The 24,485-nt window shown below is 35.3% G+C and overlaps 1 protein-coding gene across 2 annotated transcripts in view; it reads left to right on the forward strand.

The window, feature by feature from the left end:
• LOC150099340 (serine/threonine-protein phosphatase 2B catalytic subunit 2-like) overlaps positions 1 to 24,485 on the forward strand; it is a 273,967-nt gene that overhangs the window by 117,018 nt on the left and 132,464 nt on the right. For both annotated transcript variants that reach the window (XM_090404069.1, XM_090404070.1), the window contains exon 5: positions 6,128 to 6,273. In XM_090404069.1, coding sequence (XP_090260195.1) covers positions 6,128 to 6,273 — 146 coding nt within the window. The remainder of the gene's footprint in view (positions 1 to 6,127; positions 6,274 to 24,485) is intronic.

Consider the following 24,485-nt stretch of genomic DNA (forward strand, 5'->3'; position numbering starts at 1 on the left):
AGGTAGATGAACAGGAAGTGTTCAGCATATTAAAAAATATGAATGTGAGCATAGCAGTGGGTCCGGATGGTATATCAGCCTGTGTACTACATGAATGTGCAAGAGAATTGGCATATCCTCTGATGAAGTTGTTCAATCTAAGTCTCATCTCTGCCAGGGTTCCAAGGGAGTGGAAAGAGGGTAAGATGGTACCATTGCATAAAGGTGGCTTCAAGACAGAGGTAGCAAACTACAGACCAATTAATATATTGGGATTGCTTGTTAAAGTATTGGAAAAGTTGGTGAAATGTAAAATACAACAGTGGGTGGATAGGGATGTGATATTCTATAGTAAGCAGCACGGTTTTATAAAGGTTAGGTCCTGTCTTAGTAACTTATTCACATTTTATAATAAAGTGACAGTTGAATTGGATAATTGATATTGTTCGACTTTGCTAAGGCATTTGACAGAATACCACATGGAAAACTATTATAAAAACTGGAGAGGATGGGAATGGTTATGAGGCTAGTAGCATGGATAGGGGGATGGCTGATGGAAAGACACCAGTGATATGTGGAGTGGATGGTGACTAATGGAGTACCTCAGGTTTTGGTACTAGGACCACTACTCTTTAATATGTATATCAATGACATAGGGAATGATTTAAGAGGAGATATTTAGTTGTTTGCTGATGATGCAAAACTGGAGAGAGCAATAGTTGATAAAGGTGATGTAGATATCTTGCAGATTAATTTGAATAATATGACATTGTGGGCAAAGGAAATGATTGTCAATTTAATGTTGCAAAATGCAAGGTTATGTACTTTGGGTTGAAAATGTTGCATATAGTGTATCATATTGATGGTATTGGTTTGCAGAAAATTGATGAGGCTAAGGACTTGGGGATAATGGTGGACAAAGAGTTAAACTTCAGAGGGCATATTGCAAAAGTTGGTAAAATAGCTCAACGAATTACTTGGATGTTGAAAAACACATCAACAAGTAAAGATGAGGAAGTTATTATCCCTCTATAATTCGGCCGTATCTTGACTACTGCACACAGATTTAGTCGCCTGGGATTCTTGGGGACCAGGAGGTGGTCAAAAAGATTCAGAGATGAGTTACCAAGATAGTGACAGGTCTGTGGAATACTCCATACGAGGACAAGTTGAAGGTTTGTGGGTTACAAAGTTTAGTTGATAGGTAGAAGAGGTGGGGGGAACTTGATAGAAACTTTTAAGATGTTAAAGGGGTTTTATAAAATTGATGCAAGTGAAATCTTTCAATATATGACAAATAGAGAACTAGGGACCATCCATGGAAGTTGTGTAAGAGTGTGGGTGAGAGAGTATGGTGTGTGAATCAGATATTTTGCATGGAGAGTGGAATGGATTGCCAGAATTGGTTGCGTGTTCTCTGACAGTGAATGGATTCATATGATGGGATTTGTGTGTATGATGGTTGATTTGGATTTTCCGTGATGAGTCTCCAGACTCCATGGAGATGCTGTAAAATAATAATAATAATAAAAACATATATGGAATGTGTAAGCTACTACAATCATAACAAATATACTAAAACAAGAAATGAGGTTACTTGTAAGAGTATGATTCTAATTAAAGTCTCCCCAACATTAATTATCATAAACTTCTAAAATTTCAAAATATTTATAGAAGGCAATGAGAAGTCTAGCAAAATTAACATCAGTACTCTCAATTTATCTTTAAATAAGCCTTTGCTGCTCAGTTAAGGCTGAAACAGTTAAATGGAAATCATAAACAGGAATAACATTGGATTAATATTAGCACATGAACCTTATAATATTATTAGTAGTAAAATCTTTGTCTTTCTAATTAAGTGCAAAATATTTCTGGAGGTTTGGAAAGAGAAAGATGTAATACTTGTTATCAACTAAGTTAGAACTATATTAATTTCTCAGTGGACTTAGTACTTATTGAAATTACCTACTATTCACTTGAAACTTTTGCTTTATTTTATAGTTAAATGAAAGTACAAATGAGAGGAAAAATCTGGAATGGTGTTTAGCCTCTATATTTCTTATATTAAGTGATGACATTAAAGCACTTAGATAGCTATCTTACAACAATCAAGATTTAAGACAGTTTTAAAAAATATAGTGACAAATTGATTTCGATCCCAATGACAAATGCAAAAATGGAATTAAGGAAAAAATTCTGTACATGTTTTGACTGCATCTAATTCTTAGTAGTAGTAGAAAAGAATGAAAAAAAAGCACTCATGTGATCAACTATTAAAGAAACAGATGTCTCTATACTAATGTAGTAGAAACTGCATTTATTGTGATGAATAAGTTTATTCATGATGAATCAACAGAGAAATTAATAAAACATACCAGACAGAGAATGTCAGTAACAAACTTAGATTATTGATGTTGAATTTAAGTCTAATGAAGCCTATCAGTATTAAAATCAGTGAACAAAAAAAAAAAACCTGGTGAAGATTGGATAACTGTCAATCAGCTCTTAAGCATGTTTATTGAATTCCTCAAATTCATTACAGCTGCCTCAGGAAAGGACATATGGAAATGCTTGAAGATTATTCCATTAAGCAATCCTTGAAAAGAAGCATCTGACATACTTCTTTGCAAAAATACAGGCAAATTAATCATAAATGCTATTGGAAAGGCAATACTAGAGAGAGAGAGAGAGATGATGCATTTTACCTGTTCAGGAAACTGATAGCAAACTGATTGCTACCTATCAGTCACAATAAGTTTGCATTTAGATCCTAGTAAGTACTATGGATGCTATTATGAAAATTAAAAATTCACAAAACTGGCCTTCAGCTAAAAAAAAAAAAGGTGTATTGATTTCCCTAAACATTTGAGTAGCCTTCAGTGCTGCATGTTGGCCAGCCATAAATAATCTCGCTGAGTGGTTAGTGTATCCATCTTAGAACACAGTTTGCAGAACAGATAAAAATAAAATAAAAATAAAAAATAAAATGCCAAAAAAACTCCCTAGCTGTCCCATGGTACCGTTGTACTATAGATTTACAACCTTTCGTGGGAGGGAATCACATAAAAAGAAAAAAATCAGTTAAGGAACTTTTAATGTCCAAAAAAACATATTTAACTTTAAAAAAAAAAAAATCTTAAAAATAGAGTAACAGCTACGACAACTAAGAATAGAATATATCAGTAATGAAACAAATTGAGGCAGCCTGTAAGCTCAGTTGGGAGACCTGGAATATTTAGTATGATTTCTTATAACTTTCTTATATCACTGAAACAAAAGGTTTATAGTTTTTTGCTGATGATATAAGGATAATGATTAGAGGATGTGGATGGAAAGCAACATTAATCACAAACTATGGATTTTCATTTCACTGGACCAAGTGGACTCCATCCCAGAAAACATACATTAAGAGAAGAAAAACTCAGAAAGCAACAAAGAATATAGCTACACACTGGTGGGACCAAAATGGTACTCATCAGATATTCTTTTATAGTCTATTGCAGGCTATTATAGAATCATATATTAGATTGCATTCTCTTCAGGCAGAACAGTTTGCCATTGCCCACTCACTTTTATATCTTCAGGAATTAGGGCTTGCTTTAACACTTGCTCAATAGAGTCGTTCATAGTGACAGCATGATCATTATAGATGGCATAAAAGCCAAAACAGCCACCTGTCAACTGTCATTAACAGAACAAGCAAGAAAAATGGCAAGGAGCTGTGCTGGATAAAGATGCAAACTGAACTATTAGGTTTATATTACACTTGAATAATTTACAGCACAAAGAGAAATAATTAAACAACAGGTTTAATCATTTCAATATTTTGTCTCAATTACAGAAACATTTTCAGAAATACATAGTTAAAATTGTAATAACATACACAAGAAACATTAAGTGGAAGAAATGAGATTAGAATAAATCAAGACGAAAGGACCCTCTATGGGCACTGTTGACTAGCCATAGATGTTGGGCGGGAGACCTACTGCTTTCAAACCTCATTTGACGATGCTTCCCTTCTCCACTCTCCTAAGGATCCACTTCTCCTCTCTATTCCAGGTGTGATTATAAGGTTCCTTGTTCTTGCACATTGGGAGATTTACTAACATCTGATTAGAAAAATACCTCCGTTGCCAGAACTATGGTCAGTCAGGTCTAGCAGACCATGCCTTGAATACTTTGCACAGAATCAGATGGAAGAAAATCACCCTGCTCCATTGCAGCAAATACAAACTTGACTCGCTTCTATATTATTTTCGATGGAGATGTAAACAACAACAGAGAAGACAACTCTGGGTTAGCCCTTCATTTCTCGAGGACAAACCATACCATCGAATGGGACAAAAGCTCCATGCCCTATTTAGAAGAAGATTTCCGCTCCCAAAACATAAAAGAAACTATAGCAGTCATCTGTTCTAAACGCAACCTCAATAAAAATCAAGGTTTAATTCTAGCTGATATTTGGAAGATCCCCCCTTCATAAGATCATTAAGCATGCCAGAGTTAAATTTCACTGCTAATTCCAGAACGTTCCTGCATAATAACAACAGTTGATATCATACATGCTCCATGTGTTGATGTACGTGCTCTTCTGTATTTGTAAAAAATACATTTGTATTCGGTTCATTCCTTCACGAACAGTTTAAGTTGTTTTGTATCTCTTTCATACGCCCTGATGAAGCTAGACAGCTAAGTTGGCGAAACTTGTTGGTTTTTTTTACTTAGTATCAATTATTAAAATCCTTTGGCCAATATACAACCCAGTTTATGTTAATTTCTTACAAACTTGACTCTTTTTAGAATTAGCAGCAGACTTTAAAAAACCAACTTAATCTTAATAAATATGGTTGTTTTAAACTTCCCAAAATTTGGGAAACTTTAATTCTTAAGCCTCCCACTCAACATCTATGGCTAGCCAACAGCATCCCCATAGAGGTCGCCCCTCATAAGATTTTAGTCTTAATTTATTCTAATCTCATTTTTTCTACTTATTGTTTCTTGTGTGTGTCTTATTATAATTTTAACATCGTATTCCTGAAGATGTCTGTGACTGAGATGAAAAAATAATTAAACCTGTTGTTTAATTATTTCTCTTTGTGCTGTAATTTATTCCATTAATATGTAACATGAATGTAAACCAGCACCTAAGCCTAAATATGCATAGAATATTAGGTAATGAGGGAGAGCAGATCATTTGGCTAAGGAAGTGGCTATGAATAAACAGAATTATATTCTATGAAAAGTTTACAAAATCAGCCACAAAAAAGGCAGAAGAATTAAGTCTTAAGGAGAAAGTCTAGAAATGGATCAACGCCAAAGGAATTTTTCTAGATAAAAGAAAATTACTCTCTCTCTAAGACTAGCAGTAATAATAGTACTGCTAGTCTTAGAGAGACTAGCAGCAATACTATTATTTGGCATGCTGAACATTTGTTAATCATCCAAATTTTAACTGAGTTTTTGGACCCAGTTGGCTCTGCTACAGTATATCACATCAGGAGACTGGTGGTCATTTTCAAAACAAAACATACAGAATTATTATTCAGAATTTTTTTACCAGTGGGATTGATTTTCAGTTAATATAACAGATTAATTTACCCACACATGGCACTGATGTGCTCCTGGTCCTTCTGCCTTTTTTGTGTGGATCTGATATATAAATGTACACTGAGTGGCTACTTTATTAGGAACTCTTCCCTATTTAAGTAAATAGGGAGTTATTTCTAATAAAGTGTGATCACTCATTGTATTATATGTGTGTTTATTATATAATTGAATACAAAATTATAAATATGTTAGTGGAGTAACATTATATGTGTGTGAAATAGAAAAAAAATATGAAAATAATAATTAAAACTATTTAATAAAATAGTTTTTAAGAGGAGTAACATGGGAATTTTCCCAGAAATAATACCTATAATAATTAAAAATTTATGTAAGCAAGCGTAATATGCACATAAGTGCGTACAAAAAAACCTCCTAATAGCAGCACCATTAGGAATAGAACAATCACATCACATCACATCACATGTAATTTAGTTTGCTTTTGTAGTGCGTAGAAAAAATTATTTTAAAACGAATAATTGTTTGCACTATACTTCATAACTTAAAAGTCAGCACAATTAATATTTATTTATTTATTTTAAAGGTAAAATTAAATATTCTGAAAGGGTGTATGATGCTTGTATGGAGGCATTTGATTGTTTGCCATTAGCTGCTTTGATGAATCAACAGTTCCTTTGTGTACATGGTGGCCTTTCACCAGAAATTCATAATTTAGATGATATAAAAAAGGTAATATTACTTAATTCAATATTAATGTTCTGTATTTTAATGTCAGTAACCAGAATTTTTTTTTGTACTTAAAACTTAAAAAAATCAATTTTTTTGAAAAAAAAAAAAAAGCCTCATTTTTTTTTTAAGTTTGAAGTTAATATTTGTATGGTTTTTACTTTTGTGTGGCTATTATACTTTATTTTGAAAATCTATAAATAGGAAACTGTAAACAGTTTCTCATGTAAATATTAAATTGTTACAGAAAAAATTAGTGACAGATGACTTATTAAATGACAAATAAATGTAACATTTTCACCACCTGTGTAGCTCAGTAAAAGTTGTGTTTGCACTTCTAAGCACTAGACCACCCGAAGAAAGAGCGTCATGAGTTCAATTCTAGTTGCCGACTGGAGGAACTTTTTCTAAGCCTTTTTTTTTTTGGACTGGTTCTCGAGTTAGTCAATCTCTGACATGGGCAAGCAGGTTCTTTCTCCTGGAAACTCAGGTTTTTATCCCATAAACTGAAGAAAATCTAATGTAGAACCCATGCTATTTCAGACATTTAAAATATTGTGTTACGGACCATGAGATGGCAGCACTTGTTTGCTGTCTCTTCACTGTGTGCCACTTATATTAGGGATAGCCTTGGGTTAGCTATCTCTGATTGGCTACCAATGGAGATTGAACTGCCCACGCAGTCTCCAAAAAGTTAGGGCTGAAATGTCCTTGCCTACTCCCTATAAGAGAATAAAAGGCATTAGCTGATTTTTTTAACATTTTCACCTTAGTATTGAAGGCATCTTCAGTACAGTTGAGTAATAGAATAATTAAAATACAACCAACAGAATTATTTTAAAAAAGTGCCATCAAGCTTCACTACATCTGGTCAATAAAATTCCTAATTAAAAAAAAAAATAGTATAAATATATATCGCTCCTCTAATATAAGAATTATTAGAGGAGCAATAAAATATTTTCCCTAAAGAACAATAACAGAAGGCTATTAGATCTGTTAAAATTTGGATAATGTAAAAAGGTCTTACCGCTTTCTTAATTATAGACATCCCATAAGGAATCTACTTTTGTGCAGGGGTTTGATTTTCTTCAAAAAGATGCTGTGCTTAGTAGGGATGTGACATATTCAGCCAAGCCAGATTGCTGAGATTCATGGTGTACTGGATATAAGATTTATGTTCTTCATGATAGATAGCAGCAGATCTACCTGATAGACCGAAATAAGAGTAAGGAATCTGGTAGCCACTTGGAAAACAAAACTTAGGAAAGCTTATTAGAAGGTGCAAAGAAGGTTGAAATTTTCATGACCTGGGTGAAAAGGCATGACAATGTTGTGAGACCTCAGAATTTTTGCAATATGTTCCAATATTCCTTTAACATAAGGAAGAACAATACAAGAGATTTCTTCCTTAGAAGAAATGGTGGCAGGGAGCCTAAAACTGTTGAATACTTTGGTAATAAAGAGCTCATTGAAATCACAGACTTGATTTTGATATTTAAACTGATTTTGCTATTTACAAAAAGTCCAAGGATTTTTTTTTTTTTTTTTACTTCATTGAGTTGAAAAAAATCAACACAGATTTACTGGCCTTATACAAATACAGTAAGACTTAGGTGACCAGAATTCTTTCAGTTTTCAATAGTTGAAATAAGGTATGTTGATTACATTGTAAAAAATTTATTCTGTTCATTTATTTGGCTTTTTTTTCCTCTTACCAAAACCTTCTCATATATTTGAATTTATATTTGAATTGTGTTTAAAATACACCTAATCAAAATTACATAAGCACACAGTTTAATTTATCTAGATAAAGTTCTCTTATGATTACTTCATATAAAATTATGACTAATGAAGTAGTCGAGTAATAAAATGTAGGGCTTGCTTTAGTAATTTCCTCACTTTTCCAATAAAGTGACGTTGAGTTGGATAAAGGAAATAGCTACTGATACTGTTGGACTTTTCAGAGGCATTTGATAGGATATCACAGGGGCTATGCTGCCCCTCATAGAGTATCACTTTCTTATCCACCCATTCTTGAATTCTCTTTTTGACCAACTTTTTCAATACTTTTACCACCATCCCTGAGATACTGATTGGTCTATAATTTGCTACCATAGACGTAGTCCTCCTTTATGCAGAGGAATTAATTTTATGAAACAATGTTTCATGAAATTAACACAATAATATAAGGAAAGGAGATACCGTATTTTTCGATAGATAACACACACACTTTATCTATACAAAAAAGTCTAAATTCATTAAAAATGAACATGCGCAGTATACATTTGAAAGGTATGAGAAGTAAATCAAATGTAATAACAAAACTAAGGTAGAAGTATTACTTAATATTTATTGAACATTACACTATTCAAATCCAAAAAATTCTTCATCAGACTCAATATTGAAAGAATCAATTGTGTTAAAAATTTCGTTTGGTATTTCTTCAGCTTCGTAATCAGTGACAGCCAATTTGGAATAGTTACTTACAATTGTTTTAACTTCTGCTGCCGTGTGTGTCCTACTCGAATCCAACACTAACAAAGATTTTGGGTTGAAAAATGCCATTTGACTCTTTCGTCACACATTCTCCAACCAAAATTTCATAACCTCAGAATTTATCCAACCTTTATCATTAGCAATAACAATATCTTTGGAATCGCAACCTTTTGGAACAGGCATTCTTTTGAAAATTGTTTCTCTTCAACAATTTTCAACAATTTTCTTGTAACTTCAACTAGTTACAAGAGAACGATGCAGCCCACACAACTTATCTTTTAGGACACACAAAAAGTCATAGTAATGTCACAGTGCTACCCAATAATGTGAAAATTGTAAAATTTTGAATTAAAAAAATCGACCACTACTGCTAGCAACACATGTGCTTTTAAAGAATTCCTCCGTCCTCTGTCTGTACTTCCTAACTCTACCACTAGTTGGCGCATGTGCGTTATCTATACAGTAAAAGGAGTGATGAAAATGTTGGGGGTGCATTATCTATAGAAAAATATAGTAATATATATTTTTTTTTTTTCAAAGGCCATATATTTCAACCTGAAAATTACAGGACATCATCACTCGCAGTAGGCAGTTGACTACAAAGCAAAACTGGAACAGTAAATTAATATAAAACACTGAGAGCTGTGTGATGTTATACGTAAAACAGTGCATAGGAATAACTGAGAAAACATTGTACAGGGTGTTTCAAAAGGGTGTATACAACTTTGCAGGAGAAGAGAAAATAACTCTTCCAAGTGAGTGTCATAATGTAGTGAAACACATCAATTTTTGGTCATGTAACTTTTTTGCCAAATGACAACACTAAATAGCACGATATGTCACACCATTTGAAAATGCCAAATTTTGATGGTGCAGAACGAGCATGTTGTGTATTTCGGTTTGAGAAAATGAAGTCTACAACACAATTCAGAGTAATTTCTGCACACAATACAGCAAAGAACCTCCTAATAGGCATGTGATCTACACATGATACAAGAATTTTGTGGAAATAGGTTGTTCTCTGCGTCATTTACAGTCAACAGGAAGGGTGCGTGCTGCAGTTACTGTTGTGGAAGAAGTTCGGGAAAGTTTCCAGAGAAGCCCTGAAAAGTCAACCAGTCAAACACACCACACGTGTTTTATGACAGCGTCTGCATTTAAGGGCCTACAAATTTACCCTCTTACAACATTTGAAGAAAGTCGATAAGAAGATTTGCCAGGATTTCTGTATGGAAATGATTGGTAAGATAGAATAAAATGAGAACTTTTTGGACAATTGTTTTCAGTGACAAGTGCACTTTCATATAAGTGGACAAGTAAACACTCACAACTGCAGAATTTGGGAAGTGAAAATCAACATGTCATCGTAGAAGATGCTTGCATTCTACGCACTCCCAAAGACTAACATTTTTTGTGCCATAAGCAAGAAGAAAGTGTACGGACCTTTATTTTTTTTCAGAGTCTACCGTTATTGGTAGTGTGTATCTGGACATGCTACTTAAGTACTTAATACCACAATTAGACGATGATGACCAAGACGGATGCTTACATTTCCAGCAAGTTGGAGCACCTCTTCATTACCTGACAGACGTAAGGTCGTACCTCGACACCTGGTTTCCAGGCAGATGGATTAGTAAAGGGATGCCTATAGCATGGTCACCACATTTCCTCTACCTGACACCATTAGATTTTTTCTTGTGGGACTTTGTGAAAGATCAAGTGTTTGTACTACCACTAGCAACCAATTTGGATGAGCTGCATTCCAGAATTACTTCTGCCATTGCTGAAGTTTTTAGATAAGTACCAGATCGACATAATAGGGGGTGACTGAAACAAAAAACAAAAACTGGTGAGATCTTTCTGAGCAATAAATACAAAATGTTATATTCAGGCAATGACAATCAAGGAAAAGAAGGAGTAGCCATAGTATTTAACACAAAATACGAGGCTAATCTTCTTGAATGGCAGGCAGTCTCAAGTAGAGTAATGTGGACAAATATGAGAATGGGGAACTGGACAATGAGACTTATTTTTGCCTATGGTCCCACAGAAGGTTCTACTAAGGTAGAAGTGGAGGAATTTTTTGAAGCTTTAGAAAAAGCAACTGACACAATGAAAAAGGAAAAGTTGTTCCTTGTTGAGGATCTAAATAGCAGAGTAAGAAATGATTGCCAGACATACAAAAATATTTTGGGAAAAATTTGGAGAAAAGAGCAAAGCTAATAATAATGGCAAATATCTGTTGGATTTCTGCTCAGGACATGCAATGGTTATTACTAACATGTTCCAACATAAAAATGTGCACAAATTCACATGGAGAGAAGAGGTAAGGAATAAGAAAAATCTCATTGACTATGTTATTGTTGATAGTGATGTTTTCTTCCTGGTGCACGACACCAGGGTGTACAGAGGATTGGAAATTGGAAGTGATCACTATTTAGTCTTGAGCAGGATAAAATCGAATTTCATATTGAAAAGAATAACATGTAAAGTTTTAAAGCGAGTAAAAGTTGAGCAGCTCTCAGATGTGAACTGTAGACTAAAATACACAAAGATTATTACTGAAGATGGTAAATTAAATATGGAAATAGACAACAGAATCAATAAAGCTGGTATGGTAAGAAGTCAATTGAATAAATTCATATGGAATAAGAGAGAAATTAGTCGGAACACTAAATTAGCTGTATACAAGACTGTTCAAACCAGTTTTAACTTATGGATCTGAGAGCTGGGTCAGAAGTGAAACACTTGATCAAAGACTAGAGACCACAGATATAAGAGTCCTGAGAAAGATTAGAGGCATGAACAGATGGCATCAATGGCAATATCATATTAAAAACGAGATATTAGGAAAGAACTTGATATTGTCAGCATCCAGGAATGCATTAGCAGAGCTAATCTTAGGTGATATGGTCACTTAAACAGAATGGGCGAGGAAAGATCAGCAAAACGACCCAGAGGAAGACCAAGATATAGGTGAATTGATATGGTACAAAGTGCCTTAGACGATAGAAATATAAGATCTGATAATGTTGGAGTCTCTTGACAAGTAACAGACTGATTTGGAGGAAAATTGTAGATAGGAAGTTAGTAATGATATAATTTTTTCATGTAGTACTATCATATCCTGTACACCCCTTGAGGGTAGATGGCAGGAATTTGATGATGATGATGTGTGGCAGGAAATTGACTACAGATGGTACGTCTGCAGAATTTCTGGAGGCAGTCATTGAACTTTAACTGTCTGTGTTGAAACTTCAAGTGTTACACTATATTTGCACAGCAATAAAAATTGTTCATCCATCACTATTTACCTTCTATTGTCATTCAAAGTTGTATATCCCCTTTTGAAACACCCTGTAGTATTATTAATTAATTGTATTATTAAAAAAAACTTAATTATATGTGATTAGAATAAGACTCTCCTATATCTTCATTAGGAGAGGTAGTTGTTCTGATTCAAGTTCAGATGATAGAGTAAGGCTTCTGCGCTCTCTTTAAATGTTGAAACTTATACTGAAAATGACTAAATAAATGCATTTCAGACTATAGGATGTTGTGGTTCATATATATATATTCCATATTGTGAAAAGCCAGGTTCTCAGCTTTTCTACTAATGATGTAAGATGTGTTTTTTGCATTCTTTTTTCCTGAACATCCATTTTGGCCAAAATAAAAAGAGTGACATTCACATGGAACTTGGTAGATGCCAGGAAAAGCAAGAGGGGAGCATTTATCCTTAGAAGATGGAAGCCATACTTCATCATTGTCACTGTATGTTCTAACATTTATTTAAAGAGAACGCCAAAGCCTTACTCCATCAACTGAACTTGAATTGGGATGACTGCCTCTCACTATCGAGGAGTTGGTAGAGTCTTATGCTAATCACACATCATTGTTTTTTTTTTAATAATAAAAGTAATTAATAATACAGTTTCCTCAGCTATTCCTTTGTGCTGTTTTATAGATAAAACAGCACACAGACATAGCTGAGGAAATATTGTGCTGTTTTATTTATAAACATTACATGGTTCTCACTGTTTAAAATTAATCCATTGTTCAAGTTGAACTGTTATCATTGATGATGACCTGCAATTTTCAGGTCAAAATATTGGTCTTTGAATAAATGTTATTCACTCCTTTCCTTGTGTTATCTTGTTAATTTTATAAAAACCTTATGGCACAAGTATGTCTAAAACAACAGAACCCTATTGTGTAAATTGAAGCAAATGACATTGGAAATGAATCTGGTGACATGGATAAGAGGATGGCTGATGGACGGAGATTAAAGAATAGTATATGGCAGAGTAAAATGCAAAAGAAGATGGTCACCAGTGTGTTGCAGAGAGTTTGGTTAAAGTTACTAAACTGGAGAGAGAGCAATAATGATAACTTAAATAGATTGACAGTGCAAGATAATGGTTGTGATTTTAATAGCAAAGTGTAAAGCTGTGGAGATGAAAAAGATCAAATTATCACAAAATATTGAGAGATTATGCTGTACCAAATATCAGAAACATGTCTAGTTATGCTGGTGTTTTTTCAACAGGATGATGCACCCATTATCGTACAGCACAGGATTATCTCAATAATGGATTTCCCAAATATTGGAAGGTTGCTGAGGGAATGCTTCTGAATACCCTTCAATAGATCTCACTTGAAAAATCATTTACAGTTGCAAACCAAACAGTGGAGAAAATGTGATAATACAGCAGGAAGCAGAAAAATTTTGTTTCTGTTATGCCCTTCAGCTTTGTGCATTATTTGGTTAGAGATGTTGTTCATGTATTCATTATGATAGTAGCATTCTGAATATTTAAACTAAATTTATGTTATTGTGAAAAAATTGTCTATCGCTTAGCTTTAAAATGTAATAAATTACTAATAATTGTAACAAATAAATACAATTAAAATTGTATATGTTGTTCATGAAATATAAATTTTTAATGTGTGTATACATAATTTTGAAACACCTTGTGTGTGTGTGTATGTGTATATCAGGGGTGCACCAAAAGGAAAAAAACACTAGAAAATTTTCCAAAAATCTTTTCCTAATTAAAATTCTTTTTTTTTTTTAAAATTTATGTTGTGTCGTGTCTTCTATTTCTATTTCTATTTCTATGCTATTTATGAATTAGCGATCATTGCAGATGCTCAGTCATAGGTCGTATGCAATGCATGGTGTGTATTCTTAAATCCTCTACTCAACCTCGCCCCCTCCCCCCCAAAATTAAATCATTGAGTACTCTACTGATCTATATATATGTGTGTCTCTCTCTCTCTACATATATTATATATACAGTAGTGAGCAAATTAATCCAAACAAGCTGAATTTTCATCAGTCTTTTGGTATTGGTTTGGTTTTTGTTTCAATCTGCAATAGTTTGGGTTTAATTATAAAGATAATAAGCCAAAAGGCTATTTTACCAACGAATTTGTTAATTAAGAGGGAGATGTTAAATCCTGTTTTATTTTATAGCCGGGTATGAAACTCGGGTCGAAATCCATCGACATCCATAGAGTTTCAATGCCGAAAAAACTATCGGCGGAACCAAGTGTAAATGATCACTTGGGTAGTACAACACCAGGGCAACTCCATGCAAAGGTGGAGCAAGCTCCGTCACTAACTTTAATATTCTCTCATAATGTAAAACCCAGCTCCTAAGAGATGTATAAATACTGTTTTACATTACGAGAAGAGGTCACTACCCAGACCGGTTTCAACCTTTTTTGAGGTCTCATCAGTGAGTAGGTAGACCTGGAATATCAAGGTTTTAAGTGAACTGAAACTTGCATACCTCTACTGTTGAATTGACGAAGTGGTGTACTATATATTGTTAAATATTATTAATTACAAAGATAATAAGCCGAAAGGCTATTTTACCGGCGAATTTGTTAATTAAGAGGGACCCACGTTTTGTACCCGGCTATAAAATAAAACGGGATTTAACATCTCCCTCTTAATTAGTTTTGGTTTAAGTTTACTGTTTTCAGTTTTGGTTTTTGTTCACTACTTTGGTTGAGTGCTGTGTGTTTTAACTGTCTCTACAATGTTTATTAGTAGTGTTGTGTGTTTTTAATAGTGTAAACAAGTTGACATTCATAGTGTTTTATTCATTTTGTGTAGCCATAAAATTGATACATCTCCAAGAAAGCATTCAAAAATGCATACTCTTTCTCAGCACACATCCATGACTCAAAGACAAGTTGCCAATGAGTGTAGTGTTGGTTTTGGTACTGTTAATGTGATTTTAAATGGGTGTTTAGAGAGACAGGTACATTTTCTTCTCACAGAAAAGGAAAATGTGGGCACAACAGGGAAAACTATGCCTACTCGAGGTTGTTTACTAGTTAGGAAAAGAAAAATGAACCCAAGATTGTCTACTGTAGACTACTAAAGAAGGAACAACTGTTGACGAAGGCTATGCAGAAAAAGAGGCTCCAGTGGGCAAAAGTACAAAGATTGGGCTGTTGAGAAGTTGGAAGGTCATATTTTCAGATAAGAGCTATTTCTTTGTCCAAGGAGAGCTGGTACCCTATGCACAAATCAACCCATGGATTGCTTGTGCCTATTGAAAGTATTATGTAAAGTAACCCATACATAAAAATATTGGAGAAAAGAATGGTCTCACAGATCCAGAAAGACAAAGAACTCATCTTCCACAGAATCTTGCTCCATGCCACACTTCAAAAATAGGTAGAGTTCCTCAAAAATCACAACATCCAATTGCTTCAGTGGCGAGGTAGCTCTTCTGACATTAACCTAAAAGAAAATTTGTGGACCCTAGTGAAAAAGAGAAAATTAAATTGTGATAGAAAGGATAACTTAATACAATCCATTTTAAAAGTATGGTTTCGAGATGCAGAAATAAGAAAAATGTGTTCTGTGTTGGTAGAGTCCATGCCTAAGCAAATTAATGAACTTATTAATTAAATGAAATAAAAAAAATTTTAACAAAATTAAAATTTTCTTTAAAATGTGAGTGTTTGGATTAATTTGTTTGCTACTGTATATACAGGGTGATTCAAAAATTCCATGTACAGATTTTGAGGGGAGGTAGAGAGCATCAAAATTAATCATATTCACATAGGAAAGCATGACAGGAAACGCCACCCAAAAGTGATAGGTGGCACTGTTTGCCAGCATCCCAGGCAAGCAATTGGAGCTTCCTCATTCAAGCTTTTGACATCGTATGAAGAACATGCACCATTTTACGAACATTGAGATGGCAGACATGTACCTCGTTTACGGGTTAGCTGACAGTAATGGACAAGCTGCTGTACGAATGTATCATGAAAGGTACCCAAACAGACGTGTACCATCACCAAATGTTTGTGCATTTGCATCAGAATTTGTGATTATGGATCATGCCTGCAATCCCTCCATGGAAGGTGTTGCATGTGATGGAATAATCCAGAGACAAGTGTACGTGCTGTTGCCTCTACTATAGGAGTATTTCGATCCAGTGTATTGCATGTTTTGCACTCTGAGTCCTTACATCCATTTCATCTGCAACGGGTCCAGTTACTGATGGCTGAAGATTATCCTCGACGTGTGGAATTCGTGCAGTGGTCTCTGCAGAAAAGTGCCATAAACCCAGATTTTCCAACTCGTGTTTTGTTCACAGATGAAGCTTCATTTACCCGCGAAGGGGTTTTCAATCGCCACAATGCTCATGTGTTGGCCCACGAGAACCCACATGCTGTGCGATCACATGCTGCACAACAATGTTTTGCCATTAATATATGGGCAGGATTGTCGCTGACTGTTTAGTCAGCCCATACCTGTTACCACCCTGACTGGATTCCCAGAAGTATCGTACCTTTCTGGTAGAAGTTCTGCCGGATTTACTGAACAATGTTCCAATGACTGTGTGTCGGCAGATATGGTTCCAACACAATGGTGCTCCAGCCCATTTTGGCATTTCTCTGCATCAGTATTTGGACAGTTCCTTTCGGACTTGATGGATTGGGCATGGTGGACCTGTCGCCTGATTTATCGAGCATTGATTTCTTTCTGTAGGGGACCCTTAAAGTAATGGTGTATGAATGCCTGTTGCCTCTGACATGGACCTCGTGACAAGAATCGGCATCGCCGCTGCTAATATCCGGGAAATTCCAAGTATTTTCTAAAATGTACAGCAATCAATGCATCGTCGGTGTCAGGCATGCATCACTGCTAATGGTCGTAACTTTGAGCACCTGATATGAAACCATATTATGTATCCAACTACTATTGAACTGTTCAGTTATGCCTAATAAAATTTTTTACACTACTTTACTGCCTTGTGTTATTTTTGTATCTTTGTGCCCTTGTTAGTACCTTCTGGTGGCATTTCCAATCATGCTTTGCTATGTGAATATGGTTGATTTCGATGTTCTCTACCTCCCCTCAAAGTTTGTACGTGTAATTTTGAACCATCCTGTTAGCTGATTATTAACTGACTTAAACACAGAGAAAAAATACACGAGATTTAATAAGGTTTCACTACTAGTTTCATCGGAAATGCCAACTTTGTCAGGTGAACACGAGAAAACAACATCGTAAAAATATATTGTACTTTAGACAAAATCAGAGTTTAGAACAAGTAGTAGTTGTGTTTGAAATTGAGTCTGATCGTTAGTTCTGGCATGAAGCACTGTGCGTGTGAATGATATCATGAGTGCGCCAAAACTGGATTACAGCACTATGTGAATCGAGCAGGCTGTAACTACCCATCTAAACAATCTGTTTAGATGAGTAGTGTAAAAATATATTTATTTATTCATTTTAATTATGTATGTTCGTATAATTCGTGAGTCTTGAACTTGATTCGAAATACATTTTATTTACTTATCTTACTTAACTTAACAGTCATGACTCAGAGTTGTAATCGTCTCTTGAGCTAGTCTTATCACCTTTAATCCTTTAGTCTACAATTTCATTCCCCATCCTCTCAAGGTCGTAAATATGCTACTTTCACGTGTGTGTCTAGTATAGATTCAGGATTTGCCTCTGGCTGGAACCAATTCCTTTGTCTATCTAGCTGACTTTCTCTTACACTGATCTTTAAAAATTTATTTGTATAACGACTGTGCCATTAAAGATCGCACAAAGGAATTGTTTGTCTTTCCTAAACATGTAAGAAATGCTCAGCGGAACATGGAATTATCTCTGAAATTCAGTTCTAAATCAAGCAGTGTTTGATTTAGATTTATGGATGTTTGAAGTTGAGTTCCAGTCTATTTGATGTTGTTGTCCTTCAACATTGGTATTGGCTGAGAATAAAACATGGCTGGATAGGGCACTAGCACGGACTCTGTTATAAGAAATGTCACGTTGGTGTTCTTCTAGGCAGAGAGAGAGAGAGAGAGAGATGGACTTTTCTGTCTGGCCATAATATGATTTGCTGCAACTGCAAATGATTTTATATACTCCTGGGAACTGAAGAAGGTTGTGTTTTACTTTAGGTCGATTGAGGTAAGATCGAAGTTTTGGAAAGGTGGAGAAATATGATTTAACATTAAATTTCTGAAGGATTTTCACTAGTTTAGGAGAAAGAGAACTTATATATGGTAAGGGGAGGAAGGCTATTGGGTTTATCTTCATTACTATTGATTATGTACACTAAGACGATAATAGATAATAGATCCTTGTTGTCAAAATCTTATTCTGACAACAAGGATATCTCACCTGATGAGCTAATGTGGAAATAATTCCTAATTTCTGAGGGGGGGGGGATAGTGGTGAGACGAAGCATGTCTCACCACTATCCATGTGTGTGTTGGCTTTCTAAAGATAGAAATCTTGAGACCATCCATTATTCTACTCAATTTTATATCTAGAAAAGCTAAAACACCATTAACTTCTGGTTGGGATGTGAAGTTTATATTTTGATGAAAATTGTTTAAATGATCCAGAAAGATTTAAGTTTTTTGTTCTAGATATAAAACTTACTAGAACAATGGATGGTCTCAAGATTTCTATCTTTAGAAAGCCAACACACACTATTGCCAACTTCCAACATACTGTTGGAAGAATTAAATAAATAAATGGAGTGCTGTATCACTCCATTAAACTATTAACATAAGTATTGCTGTATTAATTTGAGAAGTATTCAAAATAAGTAATTCAAAGTGAGAAGTATTCTGTGAGGGAGAATGTGAAAGAGTTGCTGGATGAAGCAAAAGGATTGTTGTAGAGTTTGTGGACCTGCAGCCTGAGTTTAGCAGAAAGAAGGATTTATATAATGCTGACGGACTGTATCTAAATGGTTTTGGTGTTTTACATATCTAGAGAGAGCTTTGTTCATTGAGCATGCTGAAATGCAAATTCAGGAAAATGGAAGCAATTTGGGTTGTTGCAGATGAATGTATGAAGGCACCCATGAGGTGAGTGAGTGCGAGAATGACCAACAAGTGCAGAATCTAGTCTCTCAAGCAAAAATACTGAATAGCACGGTCAATTCAGGAAGTAAAGGTGGCTTACTAATGCTAGAAGTATTAGGAACAAGAGATAGAAGTTTTTTGGCATTGGTGATCTTTGGCATCCTATCCTGCCAAAGGCATTAGTGATACTCAGTTAACAGCACGTGATGTAGTTACAGGGATGGAATGTGAAGGATTTAGTATTTTCAGAGGAGATAGGATGGGAGGAGGGGTATTGCTAATAATAGCACATGAATAGCAGGCCCAAAAAGAATATGAGATAGGCTTAGGGTGGTTGTTCATTTGAAGCAGTCTTGTGTGAGATCAAGGCCAATAAGACAAAATATACAGTTGATTGCTGCTGTAAGCCAGGGGAATTCCAGGGACGATCTGGAAATCATGCATCAGCAAATTAGTACAATGAGTGCAGGTCAAGTGATTATTATGGGGACTTCAACTATGGAGATATAGATTGGAAGGAAGAGAGATCACTTGCAGAAAGGAAATGAAATTTATACACCTACTGATAGATAATTACTTGAGGCAGCATGTGATGAAGGGGATGCAAGAGTATTGGACCTGGTCATAGGATCAGAAGAGCTATCCGTAATCAAGGCGACTTGATTGCCTCCAAATGGGGAAAGTGACCATCCAGCCTTGAACTTGGGAGATTGTTAAACATGAGGAATATTCTGTCAAGAAGGGGTATATGTGGAACTACAAGGCAGGTGATTATAACAAGCTTGGGGAGAAGCTTCAAGCTGTTCCATGGTATAAAAAATTGCAAGGGGAAGGATGTTAGTACTGCATGGGAGATAGTTAAGGAGCATCTAGAGGAAGCAACATTAAATTGCATCCCAAGGTAAGGAAGGTTAATCAGTTAGAAGTTATATGGATGAATAATGTCATTAAGCATGAACTGCATAAAAGGAAAATGCTGTGGCAGAAAGTTTATAAGGAGAAATGGGACCAGCAAACTCATGAACTGTACAAGGGTCAGTCAAGAAAGCTGACCAGTATGGTAAGGAAGGAAAAATCAGATTATGAGAAGAAACTAGCGGAGCAGGTCAAAGGAAATTCCAAATATTTCTTTCGTTATGCGGCAAGTAAGAGGAAGAATGATTATGGAAGAATAACCTTAAGGAATGCCGATCATCACAAGGTGACTGAAGCAGATAAAATAGTTGAGTTAGAGATCAATTTGCATGGGTATATCATCCAAGTGAAGCCAATGTTGTCACATATGTGATAGATAATTTTGGGAACAGAGGCGGATAAATTGGAGGTTCTTAGGATATTAAAGAATCTCAATGTAAATACAGCTGTGGGATTAGAGGGGGATATTAGCTCGCATTTTGCAGGAATGTGTAAAGGTACTGGCAGTGTCTCAGACTAGGCTGTTTAATTTGATAATCAGCTCTGGTCAAGTTCCATTTGAGTAAGAGGGCAAAATAATTCCCATGCATAAGGGAGGTTCTAAGACTACAATAGCAAAGTATAGACCAATCAGTATCTTGGGAGTGATGGTAAAACTACTGGAAAAATTGCTGAATAAGAGAATTCAAGAATGGGTGGATAAGAATACGATACTCTATGAGGGGCAACATGGCTTTGCGAAGAGTCGGTCATGCCTCAGTAATTTACTTACTTTTTTTATAATAGGGTGTTCAGTGTCGGCTGAGTTGGATAAAGGAAATGGCTACATTATGATACTGCTGGATTTTCCAAATGCATTTGACAGAATACCACATGGAACTTTATTATGCTTTATTATACTTTATTAGAACAAATGGGGATGAATATGACACTGGTTATATCGATAAAAAAAAAAAAAAAAAAGGTGTCTGCTGGGCACATCAAAAAGTGGTATGAGTAGCAGAGTCCTGGCAAAAACAGGTAACTAGCAGTGTGCTGCAAGATTCAGTGCTAGAACCACTACTGTTTAATTTGTACATAAATGATATAGGAAATAACTTGAAAATATTCAGTTTGCTGATAATACAAAGTTAAGTAGAGTAATATGGAATCAAGGCAATGTGGAGAGCTTGCAGGATGATTCAATGGGCATAAGATAATAAATGTCAGTTTAATATGGAGAAATTTAAAGTTATGCATTTTGGGATAAATAGATTACATTCTGTGTACCTCATCGATGGAACTCTACTCCAGGATTTAGGGTGGTGGTAGACAGAGATTAAGTTTAGATGACATATTGTTACTTATTGCTGGGTTTCTTGGGGATGAGGAAGATGTGGAGAGGATTCAGAGGCAAACTACCAAGATGGTGAGTGGTCTATGAAAAGTTTGATTACCTATGAGGATAGATTGAGGGTGTGTGTGTGGGTTACAAAGGTTGATTGATAGGTGAAAAGGGAAGGGGAATGTGATAGAAACATTTAAGTTAATTAAAAGATTTTATAGGGTTGATATGGGGGAAATGTTTCAGCACTTGGCTAGAGGTGGCAGAACAAGAAGTCATCCCTGAAAGTTGGGTAAGAGTGTGGTTAGCAAGGGCATGAGGACTAATTTTTTCACTTGGAGAGTGATGAATGAATGGAATGGGTTGCCTGAGTCAGTTGTGAGTGCTTTGTTTGTTAATGGTTTCAAGGAGATGTTTGATAGATATTGTTTTTAGTTTGGGTCTCCCATGATAAGTCTTAGGACTCCATGGAGGTACCTGTGCAATAATAATAATTTGCCAAAATGTGAGAGACAATTATTCTAAGACCATTAGCACAAACTCTCCAAATTAACTGCACTCTTATCTCATCTTTAGAGAATGCCTTATTAGGTCATTAGTTCCTGTCAGTTACACTTTGAGTTGTTTCCATAGCATTATAATTGAGTGCTGTGTTTGGAATTTGTGCTCTGAAGATGATGGTTAGAAAACCAGCAAAATATTAGCAAGTTCAATAAATTACCTAAGTATTTTCTTCTGGTATTGTTTACACTGTGAAGGACTATTATTGATGGTTTCCAAATATTTACTTTTCATTCTTTCATTTTCTTCTTCTTTTTATTTTATTCATCTTATCTTCCTTTCATATGTTAGGCTTGCAGGACTCTCACAGCCAAGTAGTTTATCGTCATAAAAGCCTGATTAGTACTATGATAGGGCAGTTAATCCTGTCTGCAGTAGTGTGCTATATCTGTAAATTGTGTTTATTCTCTATATAGTTTGTCTCTTGTGAGTTGAAAAATCCTATTATCTTCATATGGAATAGGCTAGCTCATTTTTAGTCAAAAAGCCCCCTTATAAAGATTCTTTACTCCTGTATGAGATTTGAACCAAGGTTTTTGCAATCATGGGATTAAAAAAAAAAGCACCATTCATTATTTTATAAAATAATGAAGCTTATTTTTAATATAAAAAAAATTTTAGAGCATAATTGTATATTGAGTCACATAAAATCCTTAAATGATCCAGAAAAAAAAAGGGGGGGGGGATATCATTTTTGATGTCAGCATAGCAAACTTAAAATAACTTTGCTATGTTGATTTGGCCCGCTTCACAAGTTTCGATTTGTGTAATTCACCTGTTACATGGCTGTCAGATTACATATGATTAGTCTAACAGTGTCCAACTTACTACCAGACTACATAGTTACAGAATCTAAGATAGTTATCATCATTGTAGGAAGCATCAATAGAAAAGTGCTAGAATTGGTAGAAGCTCTTCATAAATACCATATAGACATAATCACTTAATAAAAGCCAAAAACAAAAATGAGTTCTTTGTAAAATTATTATTATTATTGCACACACACCTCCATAATAGTCCTAAGACTCATCATGGGAGACCCAACGTATCAACACAGTATCTATCAGACTTTTCCTTCAAACCATTAACAGACAGAGCACTCGTAGCAGGTTCAGGCAACCCATTCCGTTCATTCACTACTCTTCAAGGGAAAAAACCTAGTCCTCACACCCTTGCTAACCACACTCTTGCCCAACTTCCAGGGATAATCTCTTGTTCTGTCCTCTCTAGCCAAGTGTTGAAACATTTTCTCTGCATCAGTCATATAAAAATTCTTTAAATAACTTGAATGTTTCTATCATATTCTACCCATTTTTCACCTATCAACCAGCTTCTGCAATTCACAAACCAGTCACTATCTTGGTCACTCAGCTCTCAATCTTGTCCACCACTTCCTCATCCACAAGAAACCCAGGAGACTAGACCTGAGTACAGTAATCATATTAAGGCTTTATAAACAGGAATGATAACATCAATATCTCTGCTTGTTAGTGTGCTATTCAATAACCAAGTAATCCTGTCAGCTACCCTGACTACTTTAGCAATATGCCCTATACTCTATCTACTACTACTACTCTCCCCCAAATCTCTGGCTTCATCAATTTCCTGGAGTACAGCTCCCTGAATGTGGTACACAGCTTGTAATCTTTGTATCCCAAAATGTATAACTTTATACTTTTCCACATTAAATCAACATCGATTATGTTTTGCCCAGTACTATCAGCCTATTCAAATGATGTGAAAGCTCTCTGCTCACTTTGATTAACTATTACCCTACCTAACTTTGCATCATCAGCAAACAACTGAATATCTCTCTTCAAGTCATTTCCTGTATCATTTATGTACAAATTAAACAATAGCGGTCTAAGCACAAAGCCTTGTGGTACATCATTGGTCACCTGCCTTCCCATGAATTCTGCTCCTCCATATACTACGTTTTGATATCTGTCCATGAGCCACAGTTTTATCCATATCATCAGTTTCACATCCATCCCTGTTTGTTGCAGTTTGCATAATAGAGTTCCATGTGGTATCCTGTCAAATGCCTTTGCAAAATCCAGCAGTATCATTGTGTAGACATTCCTTTTATCCAACTGCTGTCACCCTGTTATAAAAAGTGAATAGATTACTAAGGCATGACTTACTCTTCATAAAGTCATGCAATTCCTCATAGAGTATCATATTCTTATCCACCCATTCCTGAATTCTCTGTTTGACTAACTTTTCCAGTACTTTTACCCACGACGCTTGAAATTCTGATTGTTCTATAATTTGCTGTCACAGACTTAGATTCTCCTTTATGCAAAGGAATTGTTTTGCCCTCCTTCCACTCTCTTGGTACTTTGCCAGAGCTGAGACTTAAATTAAACAGCCTAGTCAAAGGCATTGCCACTTCCCCTGCACATTCTCTTAAAATGATTGAGCCAATATCCCATCCACTCTCACACCTGTATTGCATTCAGATTCTGTAATATACCAATTACGTCTACTTCATCAATGTCTGTTCTTACATCAGTCCCTGTCACCTCTGCCATAACAATATCTTCACTTG

This window comes from Typopeltis vanoorti, chromosome 14, assembly GCF_054136105.1.
Source record: "Typopeltis vanoorti isolate ZY-2024b chromosome 14, IOZ_Tvanoo_1.0, whole genome shotgun sequence".
NCBI lineage: Eukaryota > Metazoa > Arthropoda > Arachnida > Uropygi > Thelyphonidae > Typopeltis > Typopeltis vanoorti.